This window comes from Gobius niger (assembly GCF_951799975.1).
Source record: "Gobius niger genome assembly, chromosome: 1".
Taxonomy (NCBI): Eukaryota; Metazoa; Chordata; class Actinopteri; order Gobiiformes; family Gobiidae; genus Gobius; species Gobius niger.
In genome coordinates, this window is record NC_136852.1 from 69,987,324 (window position 1) to 70,013,177 (window position 25,854).

Below are 25,854 nucleotides of genomic sequence, written 5' to 3' on the forward strand. Positions count from 1 at the left end.
TTTCCGAAATGTGCTCCTACAGAGACCCAGACCCCGGCACCACAACAAGCGTAACACTGACCAGGAATCAAGGCTGACTTGTTCACTGCAGAGAACAGCTACTTCCCACAACTCAAACTAACTCTTATTTAATGTCCCTTTAACAATTATTAGAGTGCGGAGGAGATGTCATTCCATCACCAACTTTCTCAAACAGTAGATGCATCGTTTTGTAATATTTACGTCCTAATTCATGCAGAGTCATGGCTGTGGTAAAGCATGCTTTTCCGTGTGCACACCATGCGTACTGTGTTACATATACCGCAGTATTGGATCCAGATGAAGTCATAAACATACTATATAAGGGATTGATTTTTACCACCGGGTTCTCTGAATATAATACAGCCGTGTGCAATGAACAACAGAGTTGGGGATCTTTTTCTTTGTAAAGACATTTAGCCAGACAATGTTCTTATTCGTTGTATACATTTCTGAATACAGAACCTATTCTTTTTCTTTTCTTTTCAACCTTGGATTGTCTGCTTCCTGTTTTTTTTCCAGGTGTTGGCACAGTGAACCAAGTTGTGCAATGATTTGGTAGATTTAGACCCCTATGACTGACTGGTATGTGAAATTGTTACAAGATAAGATAAGATAAGATAAGATAGCCTTTATTGATCTCACAATGGAGAAATTTACTTGTCACATACAGCTCTTAGAAACACTCAGGGTGTGCAAATAGGCAGAAAATGTGAGAAAATAAACAAAAAAACTATTAAATAGTAAAATAGTGGTATCTTGTGTACAATGAAGAAGAGTCTGTTGCATTTGCCGCTGTCTAAGCTACACTCTGAAGTCTGATGTGATGGATTGGGGGAACAGGCCAAAACAGTTGCCAGAATACTCTCATTAAACACCATTATATCAGATCTTTGCCGGATCCTCCTAAATATGTACAATATCTGCATTTGCCGCTGTCTAAGCTACAGGGTGAGCACATTTTCACACAATGAAATCTTATGCCCAAGACACTAATTTCATAATTCCATATACTGCCGTATCATAAATAATTTCAGGGCCAAGATAGAGCCTTGTGGCAAAACTGAAACTACTAATTTACAAATTAAGTTCATGCAAAATCATTACAAGAAGAGTCTGGTGCATGTACAGCTGTTTAAGCTATAGGGTGAGCACATTTTTACACAATGAAATCTTATAGTGGCAGAGTTTTTGCTATTTTCTGTGGACATAATAATAATTAATTAATTGCAGATGTGACAAAGTGGGTTTGTCTCACTATGTATTTTGGTCTTTTTGCTTCGTTTGTTTCATTTGCAACATCCATTAGCTAACAATAACCATCAGATTCATTTTGTTTATTCATTTACTCAATATACACATTTACCTGTACCACCTGGTGGGAACAAAGGGGAGGCGTGGTCTGTGTCGGCCATTTTAAAATCTCAGGCTGAACCTTGTGGCAACTGGTTTAAACTTTGCTTTGCGTTTCCTTTTGTGTATGATTTTTGATTTGTATCTTTGTTGATTTGAACACTTATCATTTTGTCACTAAACTTATTCATTTTATGTAAAATTATAACTTGCCAGATAAACTTATTGTTGGAACTCAATGAACAAATGGTACTAACCTGTGGGAGGTCCTTTCCCATTAGGGGAGGTATAAAAGCTGACTGTGGCCATTTTGTATGTGACATGGGTCACTGAGAAGTTTGAGAAATGTCTGGTAAGAGCTATATTTGTCGAGTCTGCCCATTTTGACCCCTCACGGCCAGCTTCCTCACAGCAGACTTTGTGATTTGCAAGTTGTGACTATTTAGACTGCAACTTTAGTATAGTAATATAGTATTACAACAGAGGTGCAAAGGGTTGAGGGTCCAATCCATCCGCTGTTTTTAATCTTTTTTTACTTCACTTCTATTATAGCGAGTCCAGCTAAAGTCCCAGAGGCAGGTTGTGGTCGAAAGGACATCTGACATTGAGTCCGAAACACATTTTTATCTGAGGGCCCCAACCCTTGCCTTTTGCTTAGGACCCCTTTAAAACTTGAAAACGGCCCTGGCCATAAGTTTTGCCCCTCAACACACAAACCCTTTTAAACACAGCTTTGAGTGCAACGCTCCAGCTGACTGCGTGATTGCACATAAATTGCGCGCCTCTCCCCGGTGTTCGGCGGAGGGATACAAATGAGGCTGAGGTCGAGGTGATGTCTCTCCCATGTTTTTGCTTAATCCCGGTGCTTCCTCTTCTCCCACAGTCTCCGTTATAAATCCACATCTCCAGCAGATCCTGTCTCCCCTCTCGTCCATCACCGCTCACCACATAGGGGTTGTTTGTTGATGTTTTTCCCCCCGTTGCTATAGAGACCACGTCATCTCGGATCACTGCTCATTTAGCTCAATCTCTTTGCAAAAACGGCTTTGATTTTTGTACTAATAAGTGTGAGGAACTCTGATTATGAGACAGAAAATGCTCAATTTTACTAATACATAAAGCAATAGACATCGCTTGAGGACATTTTCTTTATAGAGAGTAGGTTATTTATTTTGTTTTTCATTTTGATGTTAGTTCACTGTCTGAGCTGTCTAGATCAGTGGTTCCCAAAATGGCTGCTGTGACCACTGAGCTGGGGCCTCAGGTTGATTTCAAGATGTACGAAAGACCTTGATCTGAAGACGATTCCCTTGGATGAAACGTTGTCTTGATAAATGTGCAGGTTTTTTCATTATTCACTGTTCATTAATGTCTTGCACCTGGTGATGTGTTTATATTTTTACTACTTGAAGATGTACAAAAGAAATATATTCATAATGTACTATGGCCAATACCGCCTTTGCTCTGCCCGATCCCGTCAGACCTTGAAAGCTGAGCAGGGAAGGGCTTGGTCGGTACTTGGATGGAAGCCTGGGTGAATGAAAATGGTTGGTGGCCTCGCTTCTGTCAGTCTACCCCAGGGCAACTGTGACTACAATCGTAGTTCACCACCACCAAGTATGAAGTGACTGAATAATGCAATGTAAAGCGTCTTTAGTGTCCAGAAAAGCGCTATATAAAACCAATGAATTATTATGAATATAATTGACAATCGAACCGCCACTAGGGCTGAAAGAACTAATCGACTAATCAACAACTAATCGATTACTAAAATAGTTGTCAACTATTTCTAATCGATTAATCATTTTCTTGCAAACACAGACTAAAATAGAGCAAAAAAGACATGAAAATTGTGTATTTTGGATGAAAACCTACTTTGTTTTTTTAAAGTTAGGGTCTGCAGTGTTTTGTACATTTTAAATTTCATAAATATCTGTCTTTGTCTCATCCAATCAGAAAGCAGAATTAGCACAAAGAGCCCCCTATAAACGTTTACTGTAAGTTTACTCCATCAACATGTCCTCAAGCGGTGTCACTTTAGCACTATGTGATAAGAAAATTGAAAAAAAAACATTTCCATGCACCTTTCACAGCCAATCGATTTAATCGTAAAAATAATTGGTAGATTAATCGATTACCAAAATAATCGTTAGTTGCAGCCCTAACCGCCACCTTAACGTGGTTCAGAAGCTTCTTATGAGAGACCAACAGGCCTGGTTAGAACCATGAGGCCGTCCTGTGGACCCACCACCTGCAGGAGGAGCCATACGGGCTGGTGCAATGTGATTTGGAACCCGGCAACGGAGTCAGTTTTAACATTTTGTTTTGTATCTTGGTTTGGGGCTCTTTCTGTGACCAACAGAAAATGTCTGATGAAGTTGGTCAGAGTTGCAGGTAAAATCATTGGTGCACAGCAGACTCAGCTGCATGACCTTTACAGCCAAAGGGTTGTACGTAAAGCCCAACAGATAATGGAGTGTCCGGACCATCCGCTTTTTAAGGAGTTTAACCTACTCCCCTCCAGACGCAGGCAAAGAATGCCCTGTACTAGAACTTGTTGCGAAGATAAATGATCATATGTTGCTCAGTGAAGCTGCTGCAAATTACGCTTTATTTGATCTTATGCTGATTGTCTCTCAGCTTCAGAGCCGGACTGATGAGGCTGTGACTGTATGATCTTTGCCCCAAACACAATTGTTGTCTCACTGTGTTTTTTTGTTTGTTTTTGCTTTACTTTATTATGTGTGGACACCTGCTGCATAATAATTTCCTTCGGGACAGTAATAAAGTTGAACCTTGAACCTTGATAAGTGGAAGAAAATGGATGGAGGGATGGACAGTCAACAAAGGCTAGATTTGTGAATGGACACAACATCACAAAATTAGATTTTTCTTTTATTTCTGCCTGAATCTTATCTCCATCGCAAGTTACCCTGCCTGACACAATAAGGGTTGTCACAAAAACAGTGTAATATTTGGTTGCGCCGCCTTTTGCTTTGATTACGGCGCGTGTTCGCTGAGGCACTGATTCAGTCAGTCATCTGCAATGTCAAAAGTGTCCAGTGTTGCATCCATTTTTCATCAAGATCTTAGTATGTAGTAAGTATTGATGATGGGAGAGTGTGACCTCTGCACTGCGCAAAGCCCTCTCCAGCACATCCCAAAGATTCTCAATGGGGCTGAGATCTGGACTCTGTGGCGGCCAATCCATGTGTGAACCGGGTCTGGATCACTTTCTATTATTTCTGTAATAATTAAGTTGCCATGAATCTGATTACCCGTAGTTTTTTCAGCCCTTTTTCAGGCTCATGTAAACATCCTGTCTTTGCTTTGAAATATGGCCGCCCAGCTCCAAAGTCCGAGTTTTTGGCGACCCTGCAGATGTTACAGTAGGACAGTTCACTCACTCACTGGTCGCCCTGTTTGTGAGCACAGTCTGAATCAGCCTTTTATTGCCATGTGATGAAATGCCTTTTAAAGACCCCAATCAGCGCGAGCATGTGTTGAAAAGGGACACAGAATGATTACGGCAAGTTCAGCCATGTCAGCCTCCCGAGCTCTGCATCTGTTTTCCCTCTTTCCACACATCGACCGTGGCCGACCCGTGGAACGATAATAGTTTGAGCGGCTTCGTAAAACAAGAGACTGTGTAAAAGTGGTTTAATAGGTTTCAGATGACATGACATTCGATGCGGTGTGTTGTTTTGTGATGTGTTTTGGGATTAATGTCCTAGGATAGAGGTGGTCAAAGCACTTGATTTCATTGGGAAAGTTTTTTTTTTTTTACTGAAGTGGAAGTACCAAAGTATTTGTAGAAAATGGTGTTTGGAAAATAGCTTTGTGGCTTTAAAAAGGCAAAAACGTGACGTGGACAAAACTTCTTGGTGGAAATTGATACCACATCTGCACAGCGCCACCTATTGTTCTGGAGTGGCACTTTAAGGCTTTTAAAGGGACTAAAAGCAAGTTGGACATTTTTATGCTCATTGCTGCCTCCTCAGGTCTTTCGTGTAACTGCAGGTTCTATATTAAGCTCGTGGATGAGGGATTAACACATTTTTGAGTGACAGTACAGGTCTGAGCACGTTCTATACATTAGGACATGGCTGGAACATGTAGGGGGAGGAAAATACTTAATTTTTAAACTCTGTATAGTCCCTTTAAAATAAACAAAAAACATCGACTAATTTACTTTTTACTCACGCTTTTATAGAAATGTAGTGGAGGAGAAAGTATTTATACTGCGTTGATGATCAGGGTCAACATTTGTCAATTTATGATCGATGAACTTTAACTTCCGCCTGAACCGACCGCATTTCCCCAGTTTGGCTTTACCCAAATGTAGAAGCTTCTGGAAAAAAGCATTAGATAATGATGAAAACATGCCCGAAAAGCAAGAATAACGCAATAAAAAAGAGACAAAAACATGACTAAAAGGTGATCGCCACAGAAAAGCCACAAAAACGTGACAAAATAGCACAAAAAACAACACAAGGAAAAATCTTATGTTTTGTAAAGTCTTAGCATTCAAATGAGGCATTACACTGGCCTAGAGGCTGTAACTTTTTGATTTGAGTAAAGCCGAACTGGAGAAAATGCGATCGGTTAAGGCGGGTGGTTACTTTTTATAGGAAAATAAAGTTGATATTTACGCCTATTTGACCTTGTAGTGACCCAGCGGCTGTATGTACAACGCTCCAGGATCACTGGTTTTGTAGGTTTTCTGGTGAGAGAGTCCGTCAGCAGAGAAAACCTTCCAAACAATTGATCCTGGAGCATAGAGACCACAGTGGTGGAGAGTAAAGGCGCTATGCTGACCACTCATAAGGTGCTTCCACAGCAAACACGGCCAAGCGTCAGGTTTACATTGAAAATACATGGAGGAGGCGCCTCAGGGAGCGTCAAGAGGTCCCGCAGCACATTTTGAAGCTTTTCACGCATGGTAAGCTTTTAACACGCCTCCTGGGCAGACTTATTGCAGACTTTTAATCAACAATGAGCTGTTGGCGATGGTAACATGCTAACGAGGCTAACCGGGCCTATAGCCATTTATTACCACCACAAAATACGTCCCATATTCAATCGTATAGGCTTCAATACTAGAGAGATTTCACGTAGACCATGGGGACATAGTTAAAGATCTATAGGACATGGTAGAAGCAAAGAGGGAGACTAGTTTGTCCCAAACAGCAGGTATTTTTATGGCAAGAGCTACTTTCAAGATGGCTTCGAACACACTCTGAGCTGACGTGAGGCCAGAGTGTCTTGACACTTGTGACAAGCGTCTGACTTCAGTAAGCACAAGCGTCCAACTATGGGCTTTAGGCGCGTTTTTGACGCCTGAAAAGCGTTTGGTGTGGAAGCCACTGGGTCACTACAAGGCCAAATATGCACAAATATCAACTTTTTGTTTCCATGAAAAGTTACATAATGCAGCTTTAAAGTACATTAAAGATACTGACCTTGAGTACTTATCATAGGAAAACCTTATCTTTGATTGTATGAACTTTTTTTATCTTCTAAATTAAACGTCCCACGGCGGATTACTCACCACATCTCTCATCCATCGAGGCCTATTGTACATGTTTTTAGTGGTGAGGAAACCTACTGTATCACTCATCATGTAGTTATTAGTGAAAAAAAGAATAGATTAGTTTAGTGTTTAAGTAGTGAGTTGTAATGCGCTTCCCAAAATGTCGCTCCGTTTGCCGTTAAGTGTATGCATGTGCTTGTTCTGAGGTCCCGCCCCCCTGCTGTGTGCTTCTGCTCATTGGCCGTCTGTAAACCCCACCATCATCTGACTGCGCTCAGACAAAGCTGCTGCGGTCACTTTGGTCTCTGTTACCACTGGAAACAACATGAGGACATTTGAACGGCCCGTTGTTTACTCATTGTTTATCTGTTGAGAGGAATCTTTCATCGGGACACGGCGTCTCTTTGCAGATCTCAAAGCTGTGGTTTTTACTGCTGCTCGGCTTAATGAAACATAAATCAGGATTTGGGAAAAAAGGAAAAGAAGCTTGTTTTGTTTGGACCCCTCATGCGGTGTTACCTTGGAAAGTTTGACACATTTTCAAATGCAGTTAGTTGATAGTGAAACAAGAACTCAGGAACATCTACTCTCTGTAAACCGGGCAGGTACAGGAGGTGACCTGATGTTTGACAATTGATTTAGCAAAATAACCTGCACATTACGGCATCACCGTGTTGTTTTGTCAAGCAGCAGATCAGAGCAAAATCAGCTTAACCTCTTGCATTTTCTCCAGTTCAGCTTTACCCAAATCCATAAGATCACAGCCTATGGGTCAGTGTGAGGCCTCATTTGAAAGCCTACAAATCTCATGGAGCCTTTTCCTTGCATTGTCGCCACTTTTTAAATATTTTTTTCCATCGCTTTTTTGTTGGGTTTTCATCACATTTTTGGCCTAATTTTCATCACCTTTTGTAGCTTTTTTTGTTGCTCTTTTTTGGCTTTTTGTTGCGCTTTTGTCCCACATCTTTGTCACTTTTTCATCATCCTTTCGTCACTTTTCTGTAACTTTTCTGTTGCGTTTTCATCCCATTTTCGTCACATGTTTGTCACTTTTTTGTCAAATTTTAGTCACTTTTTCATCACTTTTCCCCTCCCTTTTTCCTCACGTTTTTGTCACTCTTATGTAAATTTTCTGTTGCGTTTTCATTGCATTTTCTCCATATATTTTTGTGACTTTTTCCATTGCTTTTTTGTCACTTTTTCAATACTTTTTTCCTCTCGTTTTTCCTCACGTTTTTGTCACTCTTTTGTTGCATTTTCGTCACTTTTTTCATTGCTTTTGTTCTCGTTTTTGTCACTTTTTCATCACGTTTTTCCTCATGTTTTTGTCAGTCTTTTGTCACTTCTGTCACTTTTCTTTTGCTCTTTTTTGTTGCCTTTTCATCACATTTTTGTCACTTTTTCGTCACTTTTTCCCTCACGTTTTCCCTCACGTTTTTCCTCATATTTTTGTCATTCTTATGCTGCATTTTCAACCTTCATCACTCTGTCGTCACTTTTCTGTTGCTCTTTTCTGTTGCGTTGTCATCGCTTTTTCATCTCATTTTTTGTGCTATTTTGACACTTTTTTTCAAGAAGCTTTTAGATTTGGGTAAAGCCAAACTGGAATGGGGGTTAAGAGGTTAACTCGACAGTGTGAAAACAAAAATAATGGCCTGAGAGAACTCTATATAAGCAGGAGCTCTCTGCAGTTTAACTCGACAGGACTCTGGCTTTTCCCTTACCACTAAAACATGTACAATAGGTCAACTCTCAGCACCAAGATACAGTGGGGAAAAAAGTATTTGGCCAAAATCCAATAGAAAATCTATGGGAACCTGACACCACTGTACATCTCTGACTGCCTCCTGCCGATCCCAGAGTCAGGACTAAACACGGCGAGACTGCGCTAAGGCTCCCCTTCAAAGAACCCGCGCGTCAGAGGCAGATGTGGGAAAGTCTCCGGGTCGTCCTGCCACGGCGGACCCGGATGAGAGACGGTGGAGTGCCCGCGCTGACAGACCATGTGAACGACCACAGGCCGGCTCGTCCTGTAATCAGCGCCCGTCCCGCCGCGCTCTCCTGCCTCCTGCCCCGGCGGTTCTGTGGCGATGACTGATGTTGCGTGTGGTGGACTAATATGACTATAAAAGGTTGGGGCCACGGAGCTTTAACACTAATCCTGGAGCAGAGCCTCTTTTATTAGCCCTCGCTCCGTGTGGGTCTATCTTTGTGTGCGAGCGTGCACGTGAGGGAGCGCGCACGGGCCGGGGGACGGGACAAAGGCAGAGGAACCGATCGAAGATGAGGTATTGTCTCTCAAAGGCCAAATACCTGAGTAGTTTAGTTTGGGATCATTAGTTTGTACATTTTGAATAATTAGTCCAAACTCATTCCCACCATTTCTAGCGCATTTCTAACATCCCAGTTCTTCTCAGGGACAAGTTCACAAGTTTATAAGGGCCAGTTCTTGAAAATAAAGGAGTTTTAATTAAACATACAGTGTCTTTTCACAAATGTCTGAAAAGATATTTAAATCCCCTACCTGGAAAAATATCAGGAGAATGTTCCTCTGCATTTGGCCCATTCTAAAAGACTCATTCTCGGCTTGCTGGAGATGGATCCCTGGACGCTGCTCTGTGGTCGCCCTCTGTTTGTAGGTTCGTAGCTCTGTGATATCAATCTGTTATGGCCATTGTATCTTTCAAGAAGAGGGAAAAAGTAAAAAAAAAAAATGCTTTGACGCTAAAGGAACTGATTATTTAGTTTAAGGAATTGTACATCTTTGTATTATAGTTGGCCCTCCTGGAACTCCCACCTTAACGTGGTGGAGGGGTTTGAGCTCCCGAATGATCCTGAGATGCCCCCGGTAGGGTCTCCCAGGGCAAACAGGTCCTAGGTGACGGTCAGACAAAGAGATGTTCAGAAGCCCCTTATGAAAAACCAACTGGCCTGGGTTGAATCGTGAGGCCGTCCACCACCTGCAGGAGGAGCCATAGGGGCTGGTGCAATGTGATTTGGGCAGCTCCAACAGCTGCCCCCACGACCCGGCAACGGACAAGTGGGAGAAAATGGATGGATGGATGTATTATGGTTGAATATAGCATCAAACATCATTATTTTATTATCTTTTTGTCACCTTGTTATCAAAGAGATCAAAGTGACCCACCCATTGTCACCACAACACTGCGACGTGATTGGCCCAATACACCAATGGATTCAAAGCTAAGGGTTTCGAGGATAACCTGGCCGGATTAATATTACAGTAATATCAATCCGTTTAATTTTTTGGGAAAAACTGCAAACTTTTTACTGGCTGCTGATTGGATCAGTCACACACTGTTTTGGCCAATCACAGCTAAACAACAAAATGTTTAGTTTTAGAAAATGTTACTCTGTAGCAGTGCCTCATGTTTTTGTTGTGAATTACCGTTGATGAAAGTGCTTGTTGTTGCTCACGGCAATACCACGGGATTGGACCAAAACCCTGTGGAATCTAGGTCTTTTTGTGAGTTTGTGAAATCACACATCTTGAAGGAATTTATCTTGCAGCACACAGTTATCAGGTAGAGTCTCAGATGATGAACTTTTAACAGTTTGAAATCTCAAAGGGAAGAAGGGAAGAAAGTTCAAGGGAAGAAAGTTCAGTCAAATGCAGAAGATTTCCCTAATAGAGGACCTTTGTCTATAGAGTTTGAGCCAGAATCAAGAGTGCAATATCTATCTGGACACAGGACACTCTGACAATCACACTCTTTTTAACTCTGAGGCATAACACAGTGTCAATAAGTATCAAGAAAGGAATTTTTCTACTCATAAAGCTAGTCAAACTTTTGCTGTGTCTTTAAACTACTTTACACTTTCATCTCTTTGCTTTTTAAGTTCCCATGCAGGACGTTGCAGAGATCACCTCCTTTTGTCAAAAAACTCATGTGAAAAGTAAAGTAAAAGTCCATATATGGTCTTAAATATGCTCGATGTAGCAACTTACTCATTTTTCAAAACAATTCCCCATCTTTCCACAGGCCGCTGATAAGAACTGCTACGATTACAGTGACCGTCTCCATTTCCCTCCTGCAGCATCAACCTCTCGCTTGAAATGCAGACTCTAAAATGATACGAAACAACAAACAGTCGTCGTTACCGCGGGCCGAGGCCTGGTGATTGAGAGAATTAGCTGATGGAGTCTAGCAGTGGTGTAATTGTGCAGTCACGTTGCTCAGAGCGGTTGGTGTTAAATTCCTGGGCACTTGTTGAACACGGCCTTTTTGTGTGGCTTCAATCTGGTTCAAATTATGCTCCAGAGCCTGAGCCCATTACAGCCTGTTTGGTTGCGGATAATTAAAGCTGAAAATAATGTCAGAAACCTTGCATAAGTGATGCCATGAAGGTTTCATTGTGATGAAAATACACTGGCCCATGGTAAAGGGGATGTGCAAGGTTTTTTTAGGCTGTTGTATTCCACTTCACTCCCACACTCATGAGTAATTCTTTTCACCTAAGTAGATTCTTCTTCCTTTGCTGAAGCGCTCTGATCTGTACTTCCTAGATCTTGTTGTCTCACAGATGAAACAATTCACCACCGGACCCATTTTTATCAGTTCTGTGTTCGTCAAAGCTTTTGCTCACTGTGCTATTACCATGTCATGCCTGAGGATGCGTTAGGCCAACTCAAAACCCTGACCCGCCCAGCGTCTCACTCCTTACTTTCTTTTCCCACACAAACCCATGACTTCATATTGTTACCCAAGCAGTATTTTCATTTAGTTTTATTCTTAAAGGAACAGGCCACAGTTTTTCAAAACTGAGATGTGTTCTTACCTGAGCTTAGACGAGTTGATGCGTAACTGTCTGGTCTTTGTGCGTGCCCTTCAGTCAATAGACCAAAGATGTTGTTAGCATTTAGCCTCTCCCAGCTTATTCCAATAGCTCCAAACTGGGGTGAAGTTAGATGCGACAAAGCTGTTCCACTTTTTTCCTATTTTAATACAGTTACGTTAGTAGTTACACGATAAAAGTCTAGTTTCTCAAAATTAATCATGTCGATTTTCTAAGGGGATAAAAATGGGTACTATATTGTAAGGCGTAATAACACCTTACTGCACGGACGTCGACGTCGTGGCCTATTCCTTTAAGTCTTTTGACAAAAATGTAATTTTACTTTAATCGAGATTTAGTAAAAAAAAAAACTCTTTCATTTAATTGTTAAGTACGTGCTTTATTGTCATAGTATAAGTGTACAATGAAATAGTGTTCAGGCGTCCGTCCTGAGCCTCTGCCATTGTGGGTCAAACTGACCCGCATGACCTTGGAGGAGGGGGAAACTGTAGCTCTCGGAAGAAACCCTCTGTCTCCTCTGAAAAGGTGCAGCGCCTCCTGGGCTTGTCCCTGTTTCAGAGCGTGGTGTCCTGCACTGGTCAGCTCCACCTCCTTCCTCCTCCTCCTGCAGCTCCACAACAGTCTTTCACCATCTCCTCGTTTGTCCCTTTTTTGTTTCCTGTAGCTCCTCTTGTGACGCCTCCTCTGTGCTGCAGGTGTGGGGGCTCTAGGTGCCTCTTCAGTGTCTCAGAAGAAGACGTTTGGAGATCTCAAATCGGTTTAGCTGATGAGCTAGCCTTTTGTTTACCTTCAAAAAGCTGCTTTCTTCAGGACTCTCAAAATAAACAAATCCACCAAACCTCCACAAACTCACAGCAAAGACGCACCAATTTATCCAGAAACCACAACTGCAGCTTGCAGAAAAAGGCAAAAAATTCAGCTGCACCAGGAGAGAGGGAGGTCGCCTCCCCTTAGTCTAGTTTTAGTTTTATTTAGAATATTTATTATAATGTTTAATCAAGCTTCTCTGCTTCATGGAGCCTCTCCGACATTAGTGCTGTCCCTTTCACAAATGATCTGAGGCTCTTTCATACTGTCAGTGGATGATTTTATTCTCTTCTTTTCATTTTTATTTAGTCTATTTTAGTTGACGAAAAATATCTGGACAATTTAGTCACAGTTGTAATCTCATGAAAAACTTTTGATTTAGTTTTAGTCTAAATATTTTAGTCGACGATATTAGCACTGTACCCAAGTATTTTTTTCTGGAAGTAAATTATCTTGAAGAACAGTGAGGTGTTTGAGCCATTGTGAGAGCTATAAACAAGTCGGGACAGCAGCTAACGGCTTAAATGACTTCCTGCTCCTTGCACGGTTTGGGAAAACCAGGTAACCCATCTTTAAAACGCTGGATCCGACTCCTGCTTCTGCTTCATGTGCTTGTAAACGTGGAATGCTGGTCTAACACTTGTCGAGCCCCGTTGGCGATTTGTCACCTCTTTAGCGCCGCGGATCCGACTTTTACTGGCAGCACAATCAATTATCGTTGTTTTGGCCGTTTTTATGTGGACATGTTCGCACCATGTTAGTCATGGTGCTGCCTTTCGGTGAGAGCTCAAATTTTCTGCCCGACAAACTGTGGGAACAAGACCTTTTGAAGTCCTCTGTTTCCAAATTCCCGTCTAATAGAAGTGCAGGTTGTAAACAAGAAACGAGGGCGATGCTGTGAGAGCCACCGCAAACCAAGTAGGGAAGTATCAGCCTTTTAATTATCAGCTTTGTCCAGGAAATATACGCAGACATGGAAGTATTTGAAGAACTTGACGTCATAATGTGCTTGTTCTCTGGATAATTAGCACCATAGCAACAAAATGGTTGTTTTAGTTTTAGTCTTGTTATACTTAAGAGAAAGGAATCTGGTTTAGAAGCACTTTTCATGGGACACAAGTCGTGCTTCACAGAGGGCAAGAGAGTCTCCTCTTCGTGTTTGCTGCCCTCGGGGTAGTCTGACAGAAGCATGGCTACGACAATGGACTCTACGACCGCTACGATCCACATCCCACTCCCCCAAAAGAGTGGTCATGAATGATCAAATAAAAGAGCAGCGAAACCACCACACTGCCGTCCAGTCAACTGAACCAGCTGGATTTTCTGTTGTTGTTGTTGTTGTATGTTTTATCTTTGTCACCTGCCTATAGGAACAACAGATGGAAACTAGCATCTTTGCTGTAATCTCATATATTTACGTTGTAGGTAAAAGGGACTATACGGAGTTTGAAAATGTTAAAACTATGTATTTTCCTCCCCCATATGTTCCAGCCATGTCCTAAAGTGTAGAATGAGCCCAGACCTGTTCACCACAACTGCCTCTAAAATCCTGCACTGTCACTCAAAAAGTTGTAGCTTTAAGGGACTAGATGCTAGTTGGCCATTTTATACTCACTGCTGCCACCTTACATCATACGTGTAACTGCAGCTTCTATATTAAGCTTGTGCATGACGGCACTTCGGACCCGAAGTAACACCTTTCTGAGTGACAGTGCAGGATTTTAGAGGCAGTTGTGGTGAACAGGTCTGAGCTCATTCTACACATTAGGAGATGACTGGAACATGTAGGGGGGGGAAATACTTAATTTTAACTTTTTTAAACTCTGTATAGTCCCTTTAATATAGAGACTGCAGTTGCCGTAAGACCTGAGGTGACAGTAGTGAGCATAAAATGACCAACTTGTATCTATCTCTTTAAGCTTTTAAAGCCGTACTAAGTAACCTGTTTACCTCAATAAATCATTTTCGTAGTCCCTCTGGGGGTAATACAAGTGTTAATGGGATGATTGGAGGGTCTTTCATCTCCCCCTGGTGTCTCTGGCCAGAAAACCAAATTGCAACTTGACTGTCACCGGACCGGAGTCACCAATACACACTAATAGAATCACGAAGAAGACGCTACCATGCTAACGGGCAAAGCTAACTGCGGGCTAACGTCACTTTAAAAGAATTTAAAACGATTAAAAAACTATATTTCCATTGTGTAATTGGCTGTACAATATTCCTCTCTCCCTTTGTCTTTTCTGTCAGCGCAGTATTTACTCTCACGGACAATTAATGAGTAAAAAAACCACAACATGCCACGACACCTGCAGTGACGCTTATGGCCTCTAGGGGCACGAGTTACTTAGTACTGCTTTAAGTCTAAAGAGGCTACATGTGTTGTGGCAAATTGTCATTGCATTTTCCTTGAATCTATTACCCATTAATTCTTTTTAATTAATAAAATGACCCGCACAAGTACAAGGATGAAGCCCCATACAGTCATTTCAAACAACACAAAACTTTCCTAAACCTAGATTCAGCTTAATCCTCTTTTTAATAAGCAGTGGGAGAAGCAGCTGACTTTTCTATCACACTTCACCTGTCTCTCACTGCGATCATGACAAACTGTGATCTACACATTACGAGGAGTGGGCGGTAACAGTAGACGCCTGAGTCTGAGCAGCTGCATTAAAAAGAACAGACCTCAGATTCTCTACAGACTGACAGAAGCCAAACACAACACTGTCCTTCAAACTCAAGTCAGACACGGCCATGACGATTTCTTTGAGACTTTTTTTTATCTCTTTCCTGTGAACTGTATAACTATTAAATCAGTCTCTCTCTGCAGTTTACGAAGTCTCATTAATTCACTTGGCAAGTGTTTATTTCTAGAGCACAATTCATACACAAGGCAATTCAAAGGGCTTCACAGTTGCATAAATACAAGAAAGCAAATAAAAAAATTAAAAAAACATCAACATGTAAAAGTGCAGTTAAAATACTTTCAGTGTCATATGCTCGGGCAACAAGAACTGTTTTCAGCCTGGATTTGAAAATGTTCAGAGATGAGGCCTGTCTCACATCCTTGTGAAGACTGTTCCAGATTTTAGCTGCTGGAAACTAAAACGCAGCCTCAACGTGTTTAGTCCTGACTCTGGGAACCACCAGGAGACCCCTCCCTGAGATGGTTCATATGGCTGTAACATGTCAGACATGGACTTTGGTGCTAAACCATGAAAAGACTTGTAACAAGCAGAGCTGTTTTAAAGTCTATTCTCTGAGTGACAGGAAGCCAGTGCAGAGACCGGAGCACTGGACTAATATGGTCTAACCTGCTGGAGACAAATACATTGATAAGTCTCTCTAAGTCTGGTTTTGACACTATTCCTCTGATCTTAGCTATGTTTTTCAGATGGTAAAAAGCTGCTGATGTTATTGCTTTGATGAGTCCATGATTACTCCTAGATTTCTAACCTGATTTTTGGTTTTAGAGAGAGAGAGACTCAAGGTGACTGATAACACTTAGTCTTTGTGTCTGTGGGCCAAACACAATGAGCTCAGTTTTGTCTGAGTTTAGTTGGAGAAAATTGTTTTGCATCCACAAACTGATCTGTTGGATGCAGTGACAGAGAGTATCTACAGGCTCATGTTCACCAGCCGTCAGTGACACGTAGATTTGAGTGTCATCTGCATCGTTGTGGTACGACACATTGTTGCTGTTTATTAGCTGACCCAATGGAAGCATGTACAAGTTGAATAAGAGGGGTCCCAAGATTGACCCCTGGGGGACTCCACAGGTCATGGCAATTTTGTCTAAGACATAGTTGCCAATTTCCTTTCATTCCTATCAATTCCCATGGAATATTTCCGACATTAAAAATTACTAGCATTTTGGAACTGTATTGTTAAGTCAGAAAAATCCATCTGGTCCAGTTGATTTACCTCTTACCCCCCACCTTAACCGAGTGCATTTTCTCCAGTTCAGCATCACCCAAATCTAAACGCTTACAGCCTATTGACCAGTCTAACGCCTCATTTGAAAGCTAAGACCGACAAAGCTGATCTAAATTGATCCTTTTCCTTGCATTGTCATAGATTCATAGATTTATTTTTTGTTACTCTTTTATTACTTAAGTGTTTTCGACCCATTTTTCCCACTTTTTCATCTAATTATTACCACTTTTTTGGCCAATTTTTTTGTTGAGTTTTTGGGGATTTTTATTGCATTTTTGTCACATTTTTGGGTTATTTTTTCAAATTTTTTTGTCACATTTTTCGTTTTTTTTTTTTTTAGCTTTTTTGTGACTTCTTTATTGCATTTTTGCCACTTTTTTGTTGCTTTTTCCTTTCGTTTTTGTTTCGTTTTTTCGTTTTCAGGTGGTGGTTAAGAGGTTAATGTCTCGTGTTTGGTTTCATGCCCTGCCATATAATAGTCATACTACTGTATGTAAAATAAAAACCTCTGTGAATCAAAGCGCATTATATATACTGTACAATTCCCTCATCCTTCCACACCTTAGCTATTGTGTGGAAATATGGGGGAATACCTATAAAACTAATATACAACCTATCTTTTTATTGCAAAAGAAAGCAGTTGGAGTGATCAGCTCTGCCGAATACTTGGCTCCAACAAATCCACTTTTTATTAGACTAAATATCTTAAAATTGCATGATCTTGTTGATGTTTACACAGCAGTGGTGATGTACAAAGCTCACAATCTCATGCTCCCCCAGTGTTTACAGGAGATGTTTCAAACTAGAGAATCTGTATACAGCCTTAGAGGAACTGATCTGCTACAAAAACCTCTGGCACACAGTAATACTAAGAGTAGGTGTTTATCAGTTAAAGGCGTTGATCTATGGAACGGTTTATCTATTCAACTTAAAGGAATAGGCCACCATTTTTACATACTGAGATATGTTCTTACCTTAGCTTTGACGAGTTCTTTTGTACCTGTCTGATCTTCATCCGTGCCTTCAATCACGTAAACACAGCGCAGACGGCGTTAGCATTTAGCCTCTCCTGCTCTCCTCTATAGCTCCAAAACAGGTCAAGATAGAAGCTACCAAGCTCTTCCACGTTTTCCCTATTTAAATATGGTTACATACTTCATGTAACCATATTTAACTTTACACTACAAAGTATAATTACACAAAATTAAACAATGTGGATTTTCTAAGCGGATAAAAGGGGGGACTATAATGTAAGGCATAGTAATACCAGGAGTAGTTTGGCATCCGCACAGTAAAGTGAAGATTACTGCGCAGATTTCGAACTACTCCTGGTATTATAAGGTAAGAACATATCTCAGTATGTAAAAACGGTGGCCTATTCCTTTAAGGGCTCCAAAACTATTAAAGCATTTAAGATAATGTATAAGTTAAACATGATAGAGAAGTATAGAACACTTGAATGAAGACCATTAGAAGAGAAGTCTATCGAGGATACATAGCATAATTTCTGATTGTTGAAGTTTAAGTTTTGTGCTTAAGTGTTACCATTGTTGGTATTAGAGAAATTGTATAATGTGTCATCTTTGGACACAGAGTCACAGTTGTAAAAGGGGTTGGGCAGAATAAGTCTTGGCTTCAGCCTAAACCCCTTTCGGTCAGGCATCATTTAGCACTTAAATTCTTAATGTTTGTGTTTTCTTATTGTATAATGTCTAAGATCTTTGGAAAACATGTGACATGTGATTTAAATGTTCATTATGACCGAAGAAAATAAATTAACTAACTAGTCCTTAAAGCTTTTGTTTACTGTTCCGCTGTCCTGAACCAGGAATCACATGCACCCGTCTGTTGGGCCGAGCTTTGCCGATATCAAGTGTGTCTTTCTCATCTTGAGCCGTGGTTGTGGGCAGGAGCATTTTATTAAAGTTTTGATTGAACCTAACCTCAGATCCCGCCCACATCAGCGAGCACGCAGCAGACCAACCATCACGTCTTAATATCCAGCCTTTCATTAGCCGAGATAGATGCATAAATCCTATCATAACTACAGGCCGGTCGCTCCTGCTTATTAACCGTGCGGTTGTTGTTCCTGTGCAGCTGACGGACGGAGGGAAGGCGGCCAAAGGAGGGATCGCCGTGGGAGACCTGGTCCTGTCCATCGACGGCATCGCCACAGAGGGCATGAACCACCTGGAGGCGCAGAACAAGATCAAGAACTGCAGCGGCAACCTGAGCCTCAGCCTGCAGAAGTGAGTACAAGCCTCCAGCGTCAAAACAAAAACCAGTCCCTCCAGGATTTCTATTAACGCAACATCAAGCAAACTCCGTGAAATCAGTGAGGAGTCACAACTTTCCTGCAACTACTCCAATAATCCAAAATGTATGCTCAACTTAAGTGAGTTTCTGATCATTTAAAGGGGCAAGATGCCAAGTTAGCCATTTTATACCACCTCAGGTCATATGTGTAACTGCAGCTTCTATATAATTGGGATATTTCAGGATTTTTGACATAGGGCCTCATTTCCTAGTTATCCAGAGTGTTGTTGATTTCTGGAGATATTTTTTTCTGTAATACACACAATTCTTACATTTGAAGAGTTAAGTGCCGCTAGGCTAGTGCATGTCTATGGTATCAGCTAGCCTGCATTAAAAACAGTCTGACCCGCTCCACAGAGCACCTGAGGCAAAACACTTACAACACCAGACTAACCATATAAATGTTTGTGTCCATAGAATAATTTTTGGAATATAACTGACCTTGCATCACATGAATGTTCACATTTTGAGGGACTATTTTCTAGCAGATCACTCCACCACTGCGTAGCTTATACAACCACGAAGCTGATGCTGCTCAAATATAAGGTATTTTAAATGCAAAATGGTTAAAATTCGACAGACATTTATATGGTTAGTCTGGTGTTATAAGTGATTTACCTCAGGTGCTCTGTGGAGCGGGTCAGACTGTTTTTAATGCAGGCTAGCTGATACCATAGACATGCACTAGCCTTGCACTAGCCTAGCGCCACGAAACTCTTCAAATATAAGAACTGCATGATTTACAAAAAAAAATCAACTACACTCTGGATAACTAGGAAATGAGGCCCCGTGATGCGGTGGCGTGTGTATTCTATTCTTTATTTTTTATTAGGATCCCCATTAGCGCCCACAAGTGGTTGCTAGTCTTCCTGGGGTCCTGACATAATGTAAAATTACAAAACAGTTAAAATAGAATACATGAATGTTACACATTTCATATAATCATGCAACCTTATAGGACACATCTAGGACATGGTGACTATGCTCACATGTACTGAGCTGTATGAGTGGGGCTTTTACTGCGTTAACTTTAGGAATCTGTTCTCGGATTCTCATTCGTGGCTCTATCTTATCAGATTCCTGTGGAGTCAGACCCTGCACTCACAGAAACAGGCAGGTGCCTCATAGCCCCGCCCACTTTCTGTAGCTGAACGGAGGAGACAAGAGGGGAGGGGCGCACGTGGTTCTGTTTTTTTTAAATGATACAATTATCTAAAATTACATATATTATATCTTTTATTATTCCCCAGAGTCTCTTTGGTTAAAACTGATCGCAACTTTTGGAAAATGGCCTGCGAAATCAGGCATTTTACCCCGCAACAGTCACAAAAAAATGCCCGCGAAATCCTGGAGGGACTGAAAAACAAAAAAAGTATATTCACATTCTAAGATTTGTCTGATTTTTCCACCAGTAGATGTTGAAATGTGTGTCAGTTTTGTTTCATGTGGATATTGTCAGTGACTATAGCTCACAGGCCCTGTAGAATGTTGCAGACAGATGTTTAGAGCTGTAGCTGTTAGTTCTGCCTGATGATTCTCCGGCCTCTAAACAGAAGAGAAATGGGTGCCCTCAGAGCAGCACATGTGGACCACCCTCAGGCCCATTTATTCCATCACTCTGGAGCCTGGGCTATTCCCTGGAGAACGAGCTGGAGTTCCACAGCACTCTTTTGGTTTGGCCGGTTCTCTGGATGGACTGGGATTTAATTTGCTATTATAATATTACTCTTTGGAAGTATTTCTATTTTGATCTTGCGCCAACCTTTTCATTTCTGCGGCTGCCAGAGAGAACCAGCTGCACTGTGTTCAGGCACTTACAGTAACTGGAGAAGGCAGTAGGTGAAGTGTCGTGCGGTGTTTTCAATTCACTTTCACACACTGGGCTGGATTTTTGGAACTTTTGTTAAACTGATCTAAAGACTCAAATGTGAAACTGTGGCTCTGACCAGCGGGCGTTCTTTGGGCCAGTAAAAAGATCCAGGATGTGCGAACGTGTGTGGTAGGGCCTGGGTGATAAAATTAATTTATGCTTATGAAAATGACTAAATCGTAAATCGCATCCGTCACTTCATGTCCACCTTATGAGCGCCGTACGGCCAATTTAGCAATATGAAAGATCAGGAGACCCTTTTAAAGGAACAGGCCACTGTTTTTACATACTGAGATATGTTCTTACCTGAGCTTAGACAAGTTCATTTGTACCTGTCTGGTCTTCACGTGTGCCCTCAGTCATGTAAACACAACACGGCGTTAGCATTTAGCCTCTCCTCCTCTCCTCTATAGCTCCAAACGATCAAGATAGAAGCTACCAGGAGTAGTTCGCCGTCCACACAGTAAAGTGAAGATATTACTGCGTGTATTTCAAACAACTCCTGGTATTATTACGCCTTACAATATAGTCCCCCTTTTTATTCGCTTAGAAAATCCACATGGTTTAACTTTGTGTAATTATGCTTTGTAGTGCAACACTTCACGTAACCATATTTAAAGCCACACCGTGTAGAATTTTACAAGATCAATAAAATTGAAATACAAGCATTTATTTTATGACCTCAAATACCTCAAAAATGCACAACCAAACATTTATGAAGCTCACCCCTCCTAAGATGTGACTGTAAACTTTACCGGGAGTGGGTACGTCTCCAGCTCGTTTCCATGGAGATGTGATGAAAGGCAGTAGGATTTGAGATTCAAACAGGTTAGGTCCTCATCCAAATTTTCCTTTGATTATCCATTGCAGTCATAGCATTTTGTGTATTGAGCTGGTCATTAGGAGCATGTTTTGTTTTGCCGGCAACAGTATAGTTCAAAATGTTGCACAGTGTACCTTTAAATAGGGAAAACGTGGAAGAGCTTGGTAGCTTCTATCTTCACCTGGTTTGGAGCTACAGAGGAGAGGAGGAGAGGCTAAATGCTAACGCCGTCTGTGCTGTGTTTACGTGACTGAGGGCACGCGTGAAGACCAGACAGGAACACATGAACTCGTCTAAGCTCAGGTAAGAACATATCTCAGTATGTAAAAACTGAGGCCTATTCAAGTTTATTCCCAATGAAATCGGTTGTAAAATCGCAATCATCCATGATGTGTAAAAATAAACGCTTTTTTTTTTGGGTCGCACCGGTACGACTGCCCTGATCCTTTTCACCGCTAGTGCCAGTTATCCCTGTAAACACTGTGACAATGTGCACAGCTCTTAACCTCTTACCACCCGCCTGAACCAAATGCATTCTGTCCTCTTTGGCTGTTATATAGGCCTGTGTAACACCTCATTTGAAAGCTAAGACCCACAAAACTGATCTTTTTCCTCGCGTTGTTGCTGTGTATGTTTTGTTTTTCTTTTTTTTCCATTTATGTGACATTTTTGTTGAGTTTTTGTCACATTTTTGTTTAATTTTTGTCACTTTTTGGTTGAGTTTTTTTCACTTTTTGTTGAATTTTTGTTGATTTTTTGTCACTTTTTTGTCACTTTTTTGTCACTTTTTGTCACTTTTTGTTGATTTTTTGTCACATTTTTGTTGAATTTTTTTCACTTTTTGTCACATTTTTGTTGAATTTTTGTTGAATTTTTGTTGAATTTTTGTTGAATTTTTGTCAATTTTTTGTCACATTTTTGTCGAATTTTTGTTGATTTTTTGTTGATTTTTTGTTGATTTTTTGTCACTTTTTGTTGATTTTTTGTCACTTTTTGTTGAATTTTTGTCACATTTTTGTTGAATTTTTGTCACATTTTTGTTGAATTTTTGTCACATTTTGTTGAATTTTTGTCACATTTTTGTTGCGTTTACATCCTTGTTTTTCTTCTCATTTTTTGTGGCTATTTTGGTGCTTTTTTCCCCAAGAAGCTTTTTGATTGGGGGAAAAGCCAAACTGGAGAAAATAGGATCCGTTCAGGTCAGTTAAGAGGTTAACTCTAAGGAGAATACGGGCGATCGCGATGTCGTCACATCCGTTGGCATTTTACGTTTTATATTTGATAAACATTTTATTAAAATCCTATGATCGGCAAAAACAATGTCCATAAACAGGGCATTGCTTCTCTTGCGCTGTATCAGATCTATCATTTTCCAAAACCGAGTTAGAGACCTGGATGCACCATTCTCCAAAACATCTGGTGAAAATTGCCGAATTAAACAATAACAGCGATCGCTCGTATATGCTCAGCTCATTATAAGATTGCAACACTTATGAAAAAAGACAGAGACTTGCTCCTCTCACCTGCTGCTGCTGCTTTGTTCTCATCCATCATCAGCCTCTGAACGGCCAAATGCACAAGCTCAGGCTCGAACTGACTGTCCAGACTTTAGCTTTTTGATTTGAGTTTTTCATCATTAGCTGCAGCTGCCAGACCATTTGCAACAGTGGGAACACTCACTTTAGTCCGTGGCCTGCATCATTCAGTGTCCTTTTTTACTGAGTCATAGCGAGGTTTGTGCACCGGTGCGGAGCTGAATCGAGTCAGTCATCATTGGTCAACAACTCCTGGCTCCAGCACAAAAAGAAATGATCGTGTTTTATTAAGGAAACAATAAAAACGTTTGTCAACCCGGCTAGAAAATGACAAAGGTTTTAAACAACTGTCGAATGCCCCCAGCCACAGTCCTGGCCCAACACTGAAGGGATGAAAAAACACTTCCAGGAACTTGTATAGTTGGCAACTTCATCTTGGCAACTGTCGTCCCACTATTTTACTACAGCGGTTTCACTCTAGCGGTTTTCCAGCCTCAACGTTCAGCGGATTCTACAACCGAAAGCTAAATTCATTACAAATACATATCACACAACTGCTATTAAGTGTTGGCTGCTCATGCCTGACAGTGTAAGTGTGAAAGATCTGGTTGTTTCTTTGTTTTGGACGGCAGTTGTTGGTTCCCTCTTGCCTTGGGCCCTTCAGAGTCTCGAAACAGCTCTGCTTGTACTTGCCATTGTCACTGCACTTAAAGGGATATTTCAGGATTTTTGACATAGGGCCTCATTTCCTAGTTATCCAGAGTGCTGCTGATTTCTGGAGATTTTTTTTTTTTTTGTAATTCATGCAGTTCTTATATTTGAAGAGTTACGTGGTGCTAGGCTAGTGCAAGGCTTGTACATTTCTATGGTATCAGCTAGCCTGCATTAAAAACAGTCTGACCCGCTCCACAGTGCACCTGAGGCAAATCACTTATAACGCCAGACTAACCATATAAATGTTTGTGCCCATAGAATAATGTTTGGAATATAACTGACCTTGCATCACATGTATGATCGCATTTTGAGGGACTATTTTCTAGCAGATCACTCCGCCGCCGCGAAGCTGATGCTGCTCAAATATAAGTTATTTTAAATGCAAAATGGTTAAAATTACTTATCGACACAGACATTTATATGGTTAGTCTGGTGTTATAAGTGATTTGCCTCAAAATGAAAAAATGCCTGTGAGTCGTGGGCCAAACACGCCGATGTCAAGTGTAAAACATTTATAACTGCAAATAATAAGTTACTTTATTTTATTTTCCAGTAGCCTATACATTTGCATTTGATTCTATCTATGCAAACACCATGCTATATTAATATAAATGTGAACTATGGCAAAAGCCTTTTGCAGCAATATAGTGCACAATGACAACACCACCTGTATCTACAGTACTACAGTGACTTTAAATCATTCGTTTGTTAACTCAAAGAAAATGTGATCACTTATGATGATATTAGATCATTTGGAAAATGTCAGTTCAGCATAAATTATTTTATAAATACATTTTTAACATGTATATGTCCACAACCTTTGCAATAAAGGTCGGAAAACTGGGAAAGTTGATGTTACAACGTTCTGTGATAAACACCAAGACACCACAAGTGTTTCCTTAACTTTGCAAAAGGAGTGAAACAGCGCCCCCAATTTGACGCTAGTGGCCAAAGAGTGTACTGCATCCATTTTTACCATTGAGAATGAATGGGAAGAGAGTTCGTATTAACCATACACGGAGCAAAAGTAGGTCACCCTCTGGCGGGCCTAATTGGCATAATTGTTCCCGTGGGCCCCACTTTGGCCACCCCTGCCGTAGAAACTAGCCTCGCACTAGCCTAGCACCACGAAACTCTTCAAATATAAGAACTGCATGAATTGCAAAAAAAAATCTCGCCAGAAATCAGCAACACTCTGGATAACTAGGAAATGAGGCCCTATGTCAAAAATCCTGAAATATCCCTTTAACGGCCACTTTGTCTCTCGCAGAGCGAAAGTCCAGTCTGGGTCTACATCTGGACTTTAATGGCCGCACATCGGCAATGGAAAGAACGAGTCTGGTCGCGTGTGGGTCAGTCTCTGGGTCACATCGCCGCAGGAACCATTAAAGGGAGATATGGTGGACATGTGGTGTGTGTATACGCGAGTTCTAACAATCGGATGAGTTGTGAGTGAGTTCTCATCCAAATAAAGGGCGTCTGGGGAAGGAATGAGCTGCACATGTTATGAATGAGTATCTCCACAAGTCAAGGAAGATGGATTGGACTTGTGAAATGAAACTTTTTTGGAAAACCTTTGATCATTCTCTCTGCTGCCCTCCTCAGGAGTGTCATGTGATGGTGCTGTGACATGTTTGGTCGGCTGATTTAAACACACATTAACACCTGTTTGAGTGACAGTGCAGGATTTTAGAGGGAGTTGTGGTGAACAGGTCTGAGCTCATTCTACACCTTAGGACATGGCTGGAACATGTAGGGGGAGGAAAATACATAATTTAAACATTTTTAAACTCCCTATAGTCCCTTTAAGTACTACTGGTATAGAAAAAATGAAAGTAATGAAAGCATCCGGCTTGTTGGCCCAGGGTCAGCATTAATCACTTAACCCCTGCCTGGACAAAGCACATTTTCTCCAGATCTAAAAGTTTTTTACAGCCTATAGACCAAGCCTGACCCGAGGAGTAGAGGCAAAGCAGGTCAGACACCTCTTTGGGAGCCTGACCATGCAGCGCTCTAAAAGTCAAAACTAAAATTTTAAATTCAATTCGAAATTTGATTGGGAGCCAGTGCAGCGAGGATGAAATGGGAGTAATGTGTGACCGTCTGCTAGAGCCTGTTAAAAGCCGGG

The 25,854-nt window shown here is 41.1% G+C and overlaps 1 protein-coding gene across 3 annotated transcripts in view; it reads left to right on the forward strand.

The window, feature by feature from the left end:
- The window catches only part of pdlim5a (PDZ and LIM domain 5a), a 105,213-nt gene that overhangs the window by 16,339 nt on the left and 63,020 nt on the right, over nucleotides 1–25,854 (forward strand). For all 3 annotated transcript variants that reach the window (XM_079552491.1, XM_079552492.1, XM_079552493.1), the window contains exon 2: nucleotides 18,566–18,717. In XM_079552491.1, the coding sequence (XP_079408617.1) occupies nucleotides 18,566–18,717 (152 nt within the window). The remainder of the gene's footprint in view (nucleotides 1–18,565; nucleotides 18,718–25,854) is intronic.